Source organism: Somniosus microcephalus, chromosome 15 (genome assembly GCF_052327205.1).
Source record: "Somniosus microcephalus isolate GS21.2 chromosome 15, FLI_Smic_1.0, whole genome shotgun sequence".
Taxonomy (NCBI): domain Eukaryota; kingdom Metazoa; phylum Chordata; class Chondrichthyes; order Squaliformes; family Somniosidae; genus Somniosus; species Somniosus microcephalus.
Window position 1 is genome coordinate 74377454 of NC_141001.1, and position 14407 is coordinate 74391860.

Consider the following 14407-nt stretch of genomic DNA (forward strand, 5'->3'; position numbering starts at 1 on the left):
AGATTGTAGATTATTAATTTCTTTTGGCTTTCATCCCTTCTTGCAGGGCATTATTAATCTGGGAACCGCTGAGAACAAGCTGTGCTTTGACCTGCTTTCCAAAAGGGTATGTGCATTTTTACTTAAAATGCTGTTCCAATTTCTTATCCAGTGTTTACATCAACATTTTAACAGGAGATTCCAAATTCCACGTTACAAGCTTTAGTGCTTCTCATTTTTGGAAGAAAACCGGTTTGGACTTTTCCGATGTCGGTTTTGGTCAATGTCTATTGGTTGTTAGACTGCTAGGAGTTTGTGGGGAAATTGGTGACTGTGAAACCGCCCAGCGGTTTCTCCACACCATTTTGTGATCCATAATTTTCAGAAACGAGTTGGAAATTCAAGTACAGATAGAAGTTTATAAGAATGCCTTTGCTGAAGGAAAATAAACTTCTAACTATCCACTTAGATGTCAATTGCAATTGTAAGATATAATGGCCCATATTTTGCGGTCAGTAACGAAGTGACGATGCTCGCCACTGACCTCGGAGTAAGCTGCCCACAAAGATCTAGCGATCTCTGTGCCGTCGATTTCACCTTTCCCGATGTTAGTTTGATTCTGGCGCCAATTCTAGGGGATCTCCAGCGTCCAGCAACAGTGATGTCATTAAGCAGGCTAAGCAGCCAGTCACATTGAAGAATTCTCACAGACCGCAAACCAGGAAGTAAAATGCACCGATTATCCTTCACTTTTTTAATAAATTTTACAGAAAGTGAAATAAAGATTGGAACATACACATGGGATTAAGGTAGAACTGAAATATCATAAACAAACCTATGGAATTTTTATCATAATGGAAAAATTTGACATTTCACAAATATAAAATTAGTTATGCAGGGCCAGAGCGGTTGTTCCACAGTAGTTATGACTTGGTACGCCTTTAAAAACCCAGTTACACGTCATTCAAAAGGCTTAACTTTTTCAGGGGTTTTAACAGCGATATTGCAGTGTAAAAGGGGAAGTTCTCATCAGTTCAGTAATTTCTAAAGATTGCCGTCTACGGTGTGGAGCTGTAGGGAATCACTGACAGCAACTTCTGGATTTCCGCGTTCAACTGCGCACATGCGGACACCAGAAGTTTCTGTCAGTTTCACAGAGTAATGTTGGCGAATGCTGACGGTTTTGTTATCATTACAACCGCAAAATCCGGCCCATTAATTGATGGGAGCTTTATCGAACTGAGGCCAGAAGATTGACACAAGACTTTGCTAAGTTTAGTGGCAGTACAGTATTTAACCTTTTCTTGGTTTATCCCACCGGTCACAGAAGGAAAGTGCCCCGAAACAATGGAGGAGAAAAATCAATCAGGGTTCCCACTGCTGCTCCTGTTCAGTAATTGCTGCTGGAAAAATGCACGTATATGAATGTCGGGAGAGGACAGTTTTGGGCTCAGCTTTGATGCTCTTCACAGTTAATGCCTGTCTTGGCTTATACCTAAAGAATGGTTACTTGGGCAAGGTACTAGAGGGTTCGGTCCCAGACCTGAAACGTTAACTCTGTTTCTCTCTCCACGGATGCTGCCTGGCCTGCTGAGTATTTCCAGTATTTTCTGTTGTTATTTCAGATTTCCAGCATCCGCAGTATTTTGCTATTGTACTAGAGGGTTCCTTTGAATTCCCTACAAGAAACACTATTCTCAGGCAAACAACCTTTTCATGCTACATCTGCATTAATTTTGTTTCAAAATAAGCTGCAAGAATGTACGTCAGCCTGGAGTGAGTTTCTATCTGTTTGGTCATTCCACAGCTGAGAAAAGGAGTTCTATAAGGGAGGAGAAGGGAAATCATGGTCGATCCTATGTCCTATTTCCAATGTGCTGATGTTCCACCATGCTGTCCCTATACCATTCTTTCTTGCTTATCCAGTCATATTTTGTTACAGTACATCAATTGATGATTCAGAAAAATCTTTAAACAACTAGTGGTGTTGCAGATGAGCAGTCAAGACCAAATGTTATCTTCAGATGAAGCGAAGTTAGAGGATGAGAGATAATTAGACTAGGGCATGAAGATGTAATTCATTCTCCATTTTAAAGTTATACCATCTATGCTTAATTTGTGTATAGTACTTTCATTGTATATGAAGTTTTGCTATGAAGTAACAGCAGTTTGGGAAACAAAGTAGTAGTGTTGGAGTGTAGGAGTTTTTCTGCAGTACTTACTGAAGAGCTGGGATATGCAAAACTGTGATCCTATAGCGCCACCACGGGTAGGTAATTACATTGTGACCAGTTTCCATTATAAATATGGATGTAGGAATTTATAATGGGAAAAGTCGACTACAGAAAGTAAGGTTTTGTAGACAGGAAATGTGTGCAAACATAAGATTTTTAATATATTATTGACTGATTAGGACTTGACATGTTAAAATCTATCTTTTAATGTAGACAGTGTGTGATAATCCCTCCATGGCCTCGCCCCACCCTATCTCTGTAACTTCCTACATCCCTCCGAGATCTCTACGCTCCTCCAATTTTGGCCTCTTGCGCGTCCCCGATTTTAATCACACCACCATTGGCGGCCGTGCCTTCAGCTGCCTGGGCCCTAAGCTCTGGAATTCCCTCCCTAAACCTCTCCACCTCTCTCTCTCTCTCCTCCTTTTAAGATACTCCTTAAAACCTACCTCTTTGACCAAGCTTTTGGTCACCTGTCCTAACATCTCCTCATGTGACTCGATGTCAAATTTTGTTTGATGACGTTCCTGTGAAGCGCCTTGGGATGTTTTACCGTGTTAAAGACGCTATATAAATGCAAGTTGTTGCAATATAATTGAATTGATTGAAAAAAGCCAGTAACAACTTCAGAGCAAGTCTTTGTCATGTACTTTAAAACTGTTTTCTCTCCTGTGTAGTGCTGCATTTTGAGTACTTTTGTTAGAGTAAAACAAAATGCGTATGAAATGTTTTAGGCTAACTTTGTTTTGCACTGCTGTGTCCTTATTCTATGTGGTGTGATAAGATCTGTGAGTTAAGCTAATAGAACAGGAAGCACATACCTCTTCTACTGAGCCAAAGCTGACAGATTTGATCTCAAGTTAGCAGCCCACTACTGGCGGCAGAGCCTTCAGTCACCTGGATTCTATTTTTTTGGAATTTTCTCCCTACATCTCTCTGCTTTTCCATGCCCCTCTCCTCCTTTTAGAAACCTTCTCGACCCCACGGGCTGGATTTTGCCAATGGGGAGCTTTTGTGGGTAAAATGGGGATAATTCTCTTATCTGCCTGTTAACTACCTGTTAACAGGCAGTTAATTGGCTGTAATTCCCTTCCCGCCTCCAAGGAGACGGGACCTGGTGCGGGACGGCTACCCGCCTCCTGGCAAGATGGCACGGAGGCGGGTTGGGCACCTGCCCCCAGATTCTGCCATTTTCCTGGCAGTCCCACCTCCATGCCCGCCTCCCCAGGGCTGGCAAGATCGCGCCCAATCTCTGGCCAAGCCAATCGCCCCATCTAAACTTAACGTTCCTGGCTCAACGGCCATTTTCCTTATGCTTATCTGTGAAGCAACTTTGAGGTTTTTTATATTAAAGGCACAATATAAGTGCAACTGTTACTTGATAAACTCACTAAATATTACAAAAAGCTCCCACATTCGTTTTCTTTACAAGATTTGTTTGTGGTTGCTTTTCTGTTTTTTTGTGTGGAATCCTTCATGCTTTAGAGATTTAAGTACACAAATAAACATATAACAAGGTTCAAACCATTTTCAATGTAGACTTGTAGATTTATAGTTACTGGAAGATTGTTCCTTGTTAAATGTGCTCAATTGAAATGCTAATTGGTCTGTCTTTGCAGTTGATGCAGACTGACATGTTTCAGTTAGAGCCTCCGCTCTTGGAGTATCCAGACTGGAAGGGACACGAGTTGTAAGTACTGAGTGGTTTTACTGTGCTATTGCTGACTTTAGATCAAATTTATCTGATATTAAAAAGTGTCAGCCTTGGCTCAGTGGTAGCACACCCATGTCTGAGTCAAAAGGTTGTGGTTCAAGCCCCAGTGCAGGACTTGAGCGCATAATCTAAACTGACACTTCACTGCAGCACTGAGGGAATGTGCATTGTTGGAGATGCTGTGTTTCAGATAAGACATTAAACAGAGGTCTCTCCACTGGACATAAAAGATCTCGTGTCACTATTCGAAGGGGAGAAGGGATTTCTCTCGGTGTCCTGGTCAACAATTTAGCCCTCAGCCGATACCACTAAAAAACAAAGCATTTCATTGCTGTTTGTGGGGTTTGGCTGTTGTATCTGCCTACAAAAGAACAATGACTACAATTCATTGGCTGTAATTCACTTTGGGACGTGGAAGGTGCTATCTATGTTCGTCCTTTAAAAGAATCAACTTTCCATTGCTATCTTTTCTACTTTATTTTCCTTTTTTTAATGATCTTTAAGGCATATGCCTATTTCTGTTGAGGAAGACAGGCAGCAAGAACACCATTCCTAAGTTCTGTCAATGCTATTCCGTAATTAAGACGCTAGAGAACACGTACAAGTTTAACTCCCATCTAGTTTCTGTCCGTCCGTCCACCCCAGTTTAGAACATCACCTCCGTTCATTGCTGTTTGGGGAAAGTAAGGTGAAGTTGTACCACTTGAGGCCCAGTGTTGTCAATGCACTGACTTGGTAAGCCATAAAACACCATCCAAGCATAGATATTGTTGTGTAGGACTCCTTTCTGAATCCCTCTCATAATACTGAATTCTTTATCCAAATGTAACACTTTCGAATCCAAACTATATCCGTTACACATTCAGAGTTTTAAAGCTTCATTACTGCTCACCATTTCTATGTAGATAGACTTAACTGGAAACATCTTTATTGCTTCACATTTCCTTATCTCTGTGACCTCCTTCAGCTCTACAATACTTACTTTAGAAACTCACCATTGTGCATTCCGCTCCCTTGCTCTATAATTCCCTCCAAGTTCCTCTGCCTCTCTACCTCTCTCTGCCCCTCCTTACAACCCACTTTTTTTTACCAAGCTTTTGGTCACCCCTCCTGATGTCTCACAGAATCACAGAAACCCCACAGTGCAGATAGAGGCCATTTCGGCCCATCGAGCCTGCACCGACACATATCCCACCCGATCCCCGTAACCCCTACACCAACACATATCCCACCCTATCCCCGTAACCCCACGTATTTAATCCCCCTAACACTAAGGGTCAATTTTATCATAGCTAATCATCCTAACCCGCACATCTTTGGACTGTGGGAGGAAACCCACGCAAACACGGGGAGAATGTGCAAACTCCACACAGACAGTCACCCGAGGCCGGATTCGAACCCGGGTCCCTGGCGCTGTGAGGCAACAGTGCTAACCACTATGCCACCGTGCTGCCTCTGGCTTGGCATCCTTTTTTTTTTTTGATTGCATCTTTGTGCAGTGCCTTGGGATATTTTTCTACGCTAAAGGTGCTATATAAAGGCAAATTGTTATAAATTCCCCAAACTGTCACCCTAACAGCGTTTTTGAAAGTTTTGCTGTCATTTTTTGTCTACCTCCAAATTTAAATCTCTGCCATAATGGATTAGAAGGGATGAAGATGTTGCATTTAGTAGATGTTGAAGAGTTGAGAAAGGAAAACTACGGCATAACTCACCTCCTGACCAATGTTCCCGCTAATTTTTGTTTTAGCTGCGCGGCCCATTCAAATGACCACGTATGTGCAATTTTTGGCACTAGAATGCCATTGAGTGGCCTGTGTGGGAGCTGCAGATCGCTGCGCAGCTAAACAAGAACATTGCTCATGACTTCCCAAAGCCTTTCCACTACTTCCAAGGCACAAGTAAGGAGTGTGATGGAATACTCTCCATTTGCCTGGATGAGTGCAGCTCCAACAACACTCAAGAAGCTCAACACCATCCAGGACAAAGCAGCCGCTTGATTGGCACCCCATCTACCACCTTAATTGTTCACTCCCTCCACCACTGGTGCACCGTGGCTGCACTGTGTACCATCTACAAGATGCACTGCAGCAGCTCGCCAAGGCTTCTTCGGCAGCACCTCCCAAACCCACAACCTCTTCCACCTAGAAGGACAAGGGCAGCAGGCACATGGGAACACCACCACCTGCAGCCCTTCATCATCGCTGGGTCAAAATGCTGGAACTCCCTCCCTAACAGCACTGTGGGAGTGCCTTTACCACACGGACTGCATGGTTCAAGAAGTCGGCTCACCACCACCTTCTCAAGGGCAACTAGGGATGGGCAATAAATGCTGGCCATGCCAAATCCCATGAATGAATAAAAAAAATTTTTTAATTGGAAACCTGTAATTATCATTTTGTAAAACTGATACTTTCTGATTTTACCTCCCTTTAAAATTTCTTTGTGTTATTATTGCGATGTACTTTGTATCTGTGAAGTTTCACATTGAGAGAAATGTACAAGAAACAAATTCATCACAATTGGCTGTTTGTGTTTCTGCTATCTTAGCCTCCGAGTGGAAGTTGGAAGGTTTTTGACATACTACTGTAAGGCACCAGTGCCCCTCAAGCCTGACAACGTGAGTAATGTAGTGACCAGTAAAGAACAGGAATAGCTGTGAATATTGAACTGTTCAAGTCTCAGTAAATGAGACCAGAAAGGGTGGGGGTGGAGGTGGGGTCAGCGGGCCTCAATTTCCTTTGTGCATGTTGGTGGTATACCTCCGCAAAGGGTACAATGCTGTCCTTTAGCTGTTATTGGGGAACAATTAATTAAACTTGGTAATAATGAGAGTTTACTACACACGCTCTGTGAAGGAGTCCTTGTTTTAAGAATGCATTTTCAAAGTGTGAAAAACAAGCACCTCGGTGGGCAAATATTTGCTCAAAAAATGCATTTCTTAAGTTAAAGATCTGAAAACCATAGCGAATGGTGTGATTTTCTATCCCAGTACTTTCACCAGCCTCTTGCTTAATTTATCCTTGAAGGTGGTGCTATCCTTAAGTTCAGGTGATGTGGCTGTTTCTATCAGGCTTGTTTCATGTCTAATGGACTGTAACATGGTCGTCAATATTCTATGAATGTGTGCAACCAGTAATGTGTTTTTAGTTGCAGTTCTTGACCATTTCACATTCGTATAGGGAGAGTAGTTCCTGTGTTCGTTTTACTCCATACAATCGTGTCAACACTATGGTGAACAGTATTTTTGGATGGGCTTTTTTTTTACTGATCGAGGAAACCTCCAGTTTAACAACTTGCCTATATTTTTTATCTTTCTAATATTCCCTGGGGAAGAGTGGTGGTTGTGCTGTATAAAGTTATAAATGAACCAGAATCTTCTCCAGTTGAACATTTGGAAAACTGAAGCCAAAGTACTTGGTTCCCACCAAAGATTTCCGCCCTTGTCCCAGTTACTCACTCAGGCTGAACCAGATAGTGTGCAGCCTCGGTGTCCTGTTCGATCCTGAGCTGAACTTCAAACTCCACGTCCTGGCCATCACCAAGACTGTATACTTCCACCTCCTCAACATTACCCGCCTTTGCCCCCATCTCACCCCCTTCTCTCCATATCCGTTCTTTTATTATGTTAAAACTCGATTTCTCAAACATCCTCCTTGCCAGCTCTCGAACCCCTTCCCATACAAACTTCAGCTTGCACAAAATTCTGCTATCCATACATTGTCTTGCACCCATCATCCCTATCCATGTGAATTCAAAATCTTTGTCCTTGTTTACAACCTCATCTCAACCTATCCCTGCAGCATCCTTCATGTAACATTTGCATATTGAATTATCATTGGCCCGCAGGCATCTGTAAGGAATACCTGTCATATTCACATGTGATCACATGCTGAGTTGTCATTGGCCTGCAGGCATCTGTAAGGACTGCTATTGTTTGGAAGACCCAGGAGGCTAGGGGTCCTAACTCCATCTTGTCCCCACTGCTGTATGATTGAGATCACAGACCTGATGCTTCATAAAAGAGTTTAAACTATAGTACTCCGTTGTCCTGCAATTTATTATTTTTGTACAAAGTGTGCAAAACAAGACACTTCACCCCTACTTCCCAGCCTGCCCCATGTTCCTTTGAATCTGGGCTCCTATGCATACCCCCTCTACCCAGCATTGTCACTTGGTGGCAGAGCTTTCAGTTATTTTGACCCCACCCTCTGGAACTTCCTTCGTAAATTTGTTGTCACTTCGCCCCCTGCCTTTATAACCTCCGCAAAACCTTCCTTTTTGACTGTGTTTTGGATTAACTGCTTTATCGCTCGATCCGTCTTTCTCCTGTGAAGAGCCTTAGGATGTCTTATAATGTTAAAGGTGCTATACAAATGCAAGTTATTGTTGTTGGATTTACTCTCAACAGTAATAGACATTCTGATAATTTGACCTTTTTCCCTTGGGAGTGAACTCACTTTTTGTTTAAAGTGCATTGTTTGTCCATTCTTTCACTTTATAACGACCTGTGATCCACAAAAATAACAATCTGAAAGAATATGGGTGTTGTGACATGTGTGGAACTCCATTTAAGAGTCTCCAAACCAAGCTGATGAGAAATCTACAGGTATAACATTTCTGTTTGCCCAATATGCAGTTTACACTCTCGCCCAATGAGGACTCGCTCCTATTACCTAATTCCAAAGACCTTGGGTACAGGTTGGCTTGGGGACTCCCAAGTGTTTGCAGGGTATTACCAGCTAAAACCATGCCGTTTACCAGTGTATAATACTGGTAAACTTCCTGCTGCTTATTCGCTAGGACCATCCGACATGTTAGGACATTGGTTTGGAAGGTTATCTGTAGCAAGTGGGTAGGAGCTTGGCCCCTTGTGATGGGCTGACCCGGGCAGCTTCAATTTGTGAGCCAGGCTGGGTAGTTACTCATCAAGAGTGCCCTGGAGTAGCACACACCGGCCTGGTTCAGGTATCAAATTACCCAGTTTACCACAGAGGACGATGGTTTTGAACTTTCATCACCAGGCACGTCTCCTTGTTGTTGCCTCAACCCAAAGCGACCCCATGTACCTCCCTCCCAAGTGGGATAGTCACTAGGCAACTCACAAGTTACTAGACAACTAAGCTTGAATTCTTGCTAGGTAGACAGTGGGTACCAGCTGCTCACAAGTTGCAAGGTGCGGTCCATAACTTAACAAAAGGTATGAAGGAATTGGCACCATCCCCCTGATCACAGAATAGACAGTGCAGTAGAAGTGCAAAGCTTCAGCAATATCTGCTTGTCTCTCTCTAACCCAAACATGGTAGGTACAGATGGCCTGAATAGTGTGTGTTCTCATACCTGGCCTACAGGCAACACTTTTCCGGACTAATGACAGCTTGCATTTCTACAGCACCTTTACTGTGAAGAACATCCCAAGGCACTTCACAGGTAGGTGAAAGGAAACTGTTCTCTGATCTAGGACGGGAGCGGTCAGGAGTGGTGACCGAAACTTTGGTCAAAGAGATGGGTTTTGAGAAGGTGTCTGGTTTCCTTGCACCTATCCGTGAAGTGCTGCAAGAGGACAAGAAGGTATAAAACACCATGGTCACGGTCACAGTGGATGTTGTAATAAAGTGTTTTTTCCCAGTCTAAGTATCCTCATCAGTTATACGATGGACATGTGACTTCAGCATATAAATTGGGGGGTGGGGGGGGGAAGCTGGGGGGAGTAAATCTAAAAATGTAAACAAGAATGGTAAAACTAAAACAATCCATTAAAAGGTAATAAGGTGCAAAGCATATATTAAAATTAAAAATCTTCAATAAATTAACATTTTTGTAGGAGAAGAGAGAATCCGATAACCATACAATCCAGATTAATTTAATCCAAAAGCAGAATATGACAAATGCTGGAAACCTGAAATAAAACAGAAAATGCTAGAAATGCTCAGCAGGTCAGGCAGCATCTGTGGAGAGAGAAACCGAGATAATAGGTTGGATTTTAATGGGGATGGTGGATTGGGGGTAGGGGGGCTCCTGGGAGGCCGGGTTTCCCACAGACCCTGCTGCCTTTAACAGCAGGGCCTGATTTGCATGTGAGGCCTCTGTTTCCCACCCGCAGCCAGCCAGATTGAGAAGCTGGCTGGTTCCGGGTGTGTAGGCCTGCGGCACTAGGCCGCACAGAGGAGGGAGTGAGGGTTCACGTGGGGGCCGGGCCGTTGAGAGGATCTGGGGGGTCGGGCAGATGATCGGTGGGTCGGGCCGGGCCGTTAAGATCGGCGGGCGGGGGGTTAGGCAGAAGATTGGGGTGGGGAGGGAAGAGATCATTACATAAATTTAAAACAGAAATAGACAGTTTCCTAGTAGAAAAGGGAATTAAGGGTTACGGGGAGCGGGCAGGAATTTGGACATGAGTCTAGGTTCGGATAGGTCATGGCCCTGTGGGTAGCGGAGCGGGCCCAGGGGCCGTGTAGCCTGATCCTGCTCCTGTTTTCGTGTGTCTAATGCTGTTAGATTCAGGAGATAGTCCTGTCATAGTGGATTGGCGGTTAGGATCAGATCAGCCATGATCTTATTGAATGGCGGAGCAGGCTCGAGGGGCCAATTGGCCTACTCCTGCTCCTATTTCTTATGTTCTTAGATGATTCGTGCCGGATGATTGGATGGGGGTGGGTGAGTGAAGGGAAGATCATGGCCGGCCACTGGAGGATTGCGGTGGGGTGGGGGTGGGGGAAGAGAAATCAGGGCCAGCCTCACCATCATCGTTGGGGAGTGTTCTGGGAAGGTGATCGGAGGCGTCATGAGGGGGTCTCCGAGCGGGGGGTGGGGGGGGTGTTAGGCAGGGACCCTAGATCCAGGAGTTAAGTGTAAAGGCACTTACCTCCTGGATGCAGCAGTCCCGCCTTGCTGTAACTGACTGGTTTTACGAAGTGTGTAAAACCTGACCAGCTGCAGTTAAAAACAAAATGAAGGTGAAAGAAGAGGTTTCCAGCCTCATTAAAATATTTAAATTCACGTCCCGCCTCCTGGCAGCAGTTGGCTGCCCGTCTCGTCCCACCCTCCCCCGTCCCACCTCTATTAAAACCGGAAGGACGTGGGTTCAGCTTGGAATTCCGATTTTTAACAATTTAACTACCCCCACGCTCCTAACCCACCCGTTTTTTTAGATTGAAATTCCCCCAATGTTTCAGGTCGATGACTTTCATCAGAACCTTACTGAGTATTTCCAGCATTTTCTTTTAGATATGTGATTTTGTAGAGAGCTTTATTTTTTTTTTTAAAAAGCAATTGAAAAGCGAGCTGCATTTCTGAACATTGTGTATGACCTTTGTGCCTGAGCTTTATGTACGAAGATGGCATTGGAACAGCATCAGCAGAATGTTGCCTTTTAGCTGTACATTGGCTCAATAGGTCGTCCCAGGCTTCGGGCGATAAGCACGTAATGCTTTTCAACTCAAACTATTCAACATCCAGATTGTAGAGGAGTTCTCAGCTGAGTTTGGCTGATTGCTGGTTGAAGATTCATTAACTCAATGGATAAGTTTCCATTGGTGTCTCTTAGTAACATCAGTATGAATCATCAGTAAAAGCCAGCTGCATATCTAAATAGTACAAGTAGATACCATCACTCTGTGAATGACAAACTTTTGTGAATCAAAACTTGATTACTTACTGTGAAACGATGGAAAGTTTGTACAATTGATTATAAAATACTTCTTTTTAATGCTAAGACCCATTTCCTCCTCCCAAAAAGTTGATACTTGTTCATGGAATGCTTATTAACCAAGAATGATGTATTTACACTTCTTTCATTATTCTAGATAGTGGCGATTAATGGTTGTGGATCTCTCTTTTCCGCACTCTCTGCTGTGCTCTGTGATCCCGGAGGTAAGTAAAGACTGAAACAGGGTGGTTGTTTATTTGAGTGGCGAAACATTTGGATTTCCCTTCTGGTTGTCAGAAGTTGTACCCTGGGTGTGATGATGTTTCTTGACATTTGATACATCAGCACTGTAAAAGTAAAATTACAACTTTTGAGTTGCTGTCTGTTTGAAATGAACTTGTGCAAGTAAAATACTGCAAACCTCGGTTCCTGACCTCATCACAGCCCTGATCCAGAAATGGACACAAGTGCTGAAATCCAGAAGAGAGGTGAGGGTAACTGTCCTTGACATCAAGGCAGCATTCGACTGAATATGGCAACAAAGAGCCCTTGCAAAACTGTGGTCAGAGGGAAAACCCTCCAGAGGAAGATGGTTATGGTTATGGTCATGGTTCTCAGAGGCCAATCATTGCAGCCCCAGGACAACGCTACTAGAATTCCTCAGGGTAGTGCCTGTGGCCCAGCTATCTTCAGCTGCTTCATCAGTGACCTGTCCTTTTGTCATGTCAGGGACAGGGCTGTTTGCTGACAGTTTTGTAGTGTTCAACTGTATTAACAAGACTTCCAGAAATAGAGCATGCCAGCCTACAGCAGGACCTGGACAACTTCCAGGTTTGGGCTGACCAGTGACAGATAACATTCGTGCCACATAAGCCCCAGGCAATGACCATCTCCAACAAGAAATCACTGGGGACATACTAACCTGTTTGACAGGAGCGTTATCAAGCTAAATTTGACACCAAGCTACATAAGGGGATATTAGGGCAGAGAGGTAGGATTTAAGGTGCATCATAAAGGAGGAAAGGGAGGCGGAGAGGTTTAGGGAGGAAATTCCAGAGCTTAGTGCCTCGACAGCTGAAGGCATGGCTGGCAGTGGTGGAGCAATTAAAATTGGGAATGCGCAAAAGGCCAGAATTGGAGTAGCGCAGATATCTCCGAGGGTTGTGGGGCTGGAGGAGGTTGCAGAGATAGGGCAGGGCAAGGCCCTAGATTTGAAAACAAGGATGAGAATTTTAAAATCGAGGCATTGCTTAACCAGGAGTCAACATAGGTCAGCAAGCACAGGGGTGATGGTTGAACGGGACTGAGGGTAAGGGCAGCGGAGTTTTGGAACAGCTTATGTTTGTGGAGGGTGGAAGCTGGGAGTCTGACCAAGAGTGCGTTGGAATACTCAAGTCTAGAGGTAACAAAGGCATGGATGAAGGTTTCAACAGCAGACGATGAGCTGAGGCAGGGACGGAGTCTGGTGATGTTTTAAAAAATTTATTCATGGGATGTGAGCAAGGCCAGCAATTATTGCCTATCCCTAATTCCCCTTGAGAAGGTGGTGGTGAGTCGCCTTTTTGAACTGCTGCAGTCCGTGAGGGGAAGGTACTCCCACAGGTGCTGTTGTGGAGGGGGTCCAGGATTTTGATCCAGCGACGATGAAGGAATGCCGATATGTTTCCAAGTCACGATGGTGTGTGACTTGGAGGTGATGGTGTTCCCAAGTGCCTGCTGCCCTTGCCCTTCTAGGTGGTAGAAGTCGCAGGTTTGGGAGATGCTGTTGAAGAAGCCTTGGCAAGTTGCTACAGTGCATCTTGTAGATGGTACACACTGCAGCCATGATGCGCCGGTGGTGGAGGGAGTGGATGTTCAAGGTGGTGGATGGGGTGCCAATCAAGCGGGCCGCTTCGTCCTGGATGGTGTCGAGCTTCTTGAGTGTTGTTGGAGCTGCACTCATCCAGGCAAGTGGAGAGTATTCCATCACACTCCTGACTTGTGCCTTGTAGATGATGAAAAGGCTTTGGGGAGTCAGGAGGCGAGACACTCGCCGCAGAATACCCAGCCTCTGACCTACTCTTGTAGCCACAGTATTTGTGTGGCTGGTCCAGTTAAGTTTCTGGTCAATGGTGACCCATCCCAAGATGTGGTTGGTAGGGGATTCAGCGATGGTAATCCCGTTGAATGTCAAGGGGAGGTGGTTAGACTCTTGTTGGAGATGTTCATTGCCTGGCACTTGTGTGGCGCGAATGTTACTTGCCACTTATCAGCCCAAACCTGAATGTTGTGTGTAAGAATACTAAGGACTCAGACTTGATGTTAATTAACAGCAGCGGTGGATCTTTATTAAGATTATACAGTGAGTACACACACTTCGAGACACATAGCCCCGACTAGATCCTACATTACCCTGGCGCCGGTCGGCATAGTAGATGTGCGAAGGATGGTATCTTCACGTTTCTTCCTTCCTTGGTCAGATACGCACTCTGGGTTCCTTGCTACGACTGCCCCAAAGGCTATGATGCGTCCTCGGTTATACCCTTTTCCTTGATCACATTTCCCAGTTGAATCAATCAATTCTTCTGCACGTACACTCTTAATGGTTCTTTAACTCTTATCTTGTAGGATCTTCCTGTTTTTCTGTCCTTTCAGACCTTTTGCAATACCAGTGGTCAAGGGTCAGTTCAACGGTTGGTTATTTGTGATTGTCTCTAAGTTAAAATAGTTCAGTATTCCATCAGCTTAGGTTAGTCATTTTGAAACAGACAATACAGACACTTCTGCAAAATCAACACAGGCTATTCTTGCCGTTTACAAGCTAGATCTTCCGTGACAATCATCTCATAACTGATA

At 44.4% G+C, this 14407-nt stretch overlaps 1 protein-coding gene across 1 annotated transcript in view; it reads left to right on the forward strand.

Annotated features, from left to right (window-relative positions):
- Positions 1-14407, forward strand: part of LOC147107036 (1-aminocyclopropane-1-carboxylate synthase-like protein 1) — a 78297-nt gene that overhangs the window by 36854 nt on the left and 27036 nt on the right. The window contains exons 9-12 of the mRNA XM_086008046.1: positions 47-106; positions 3833-3903; positions 6478-6547; positions 11730-11796. Coding sequence (XP_085864172.1) covers positions 47-106; positions 3833-3903; positions 6478-6547; positions 11730-11796 — 268 coding nt within the window. The remainder of the gene's footprint in view (positions 1-46; positions 107-3832; positions 3904-6477; positions 6548-11729; positions 11797-14407) is intronic.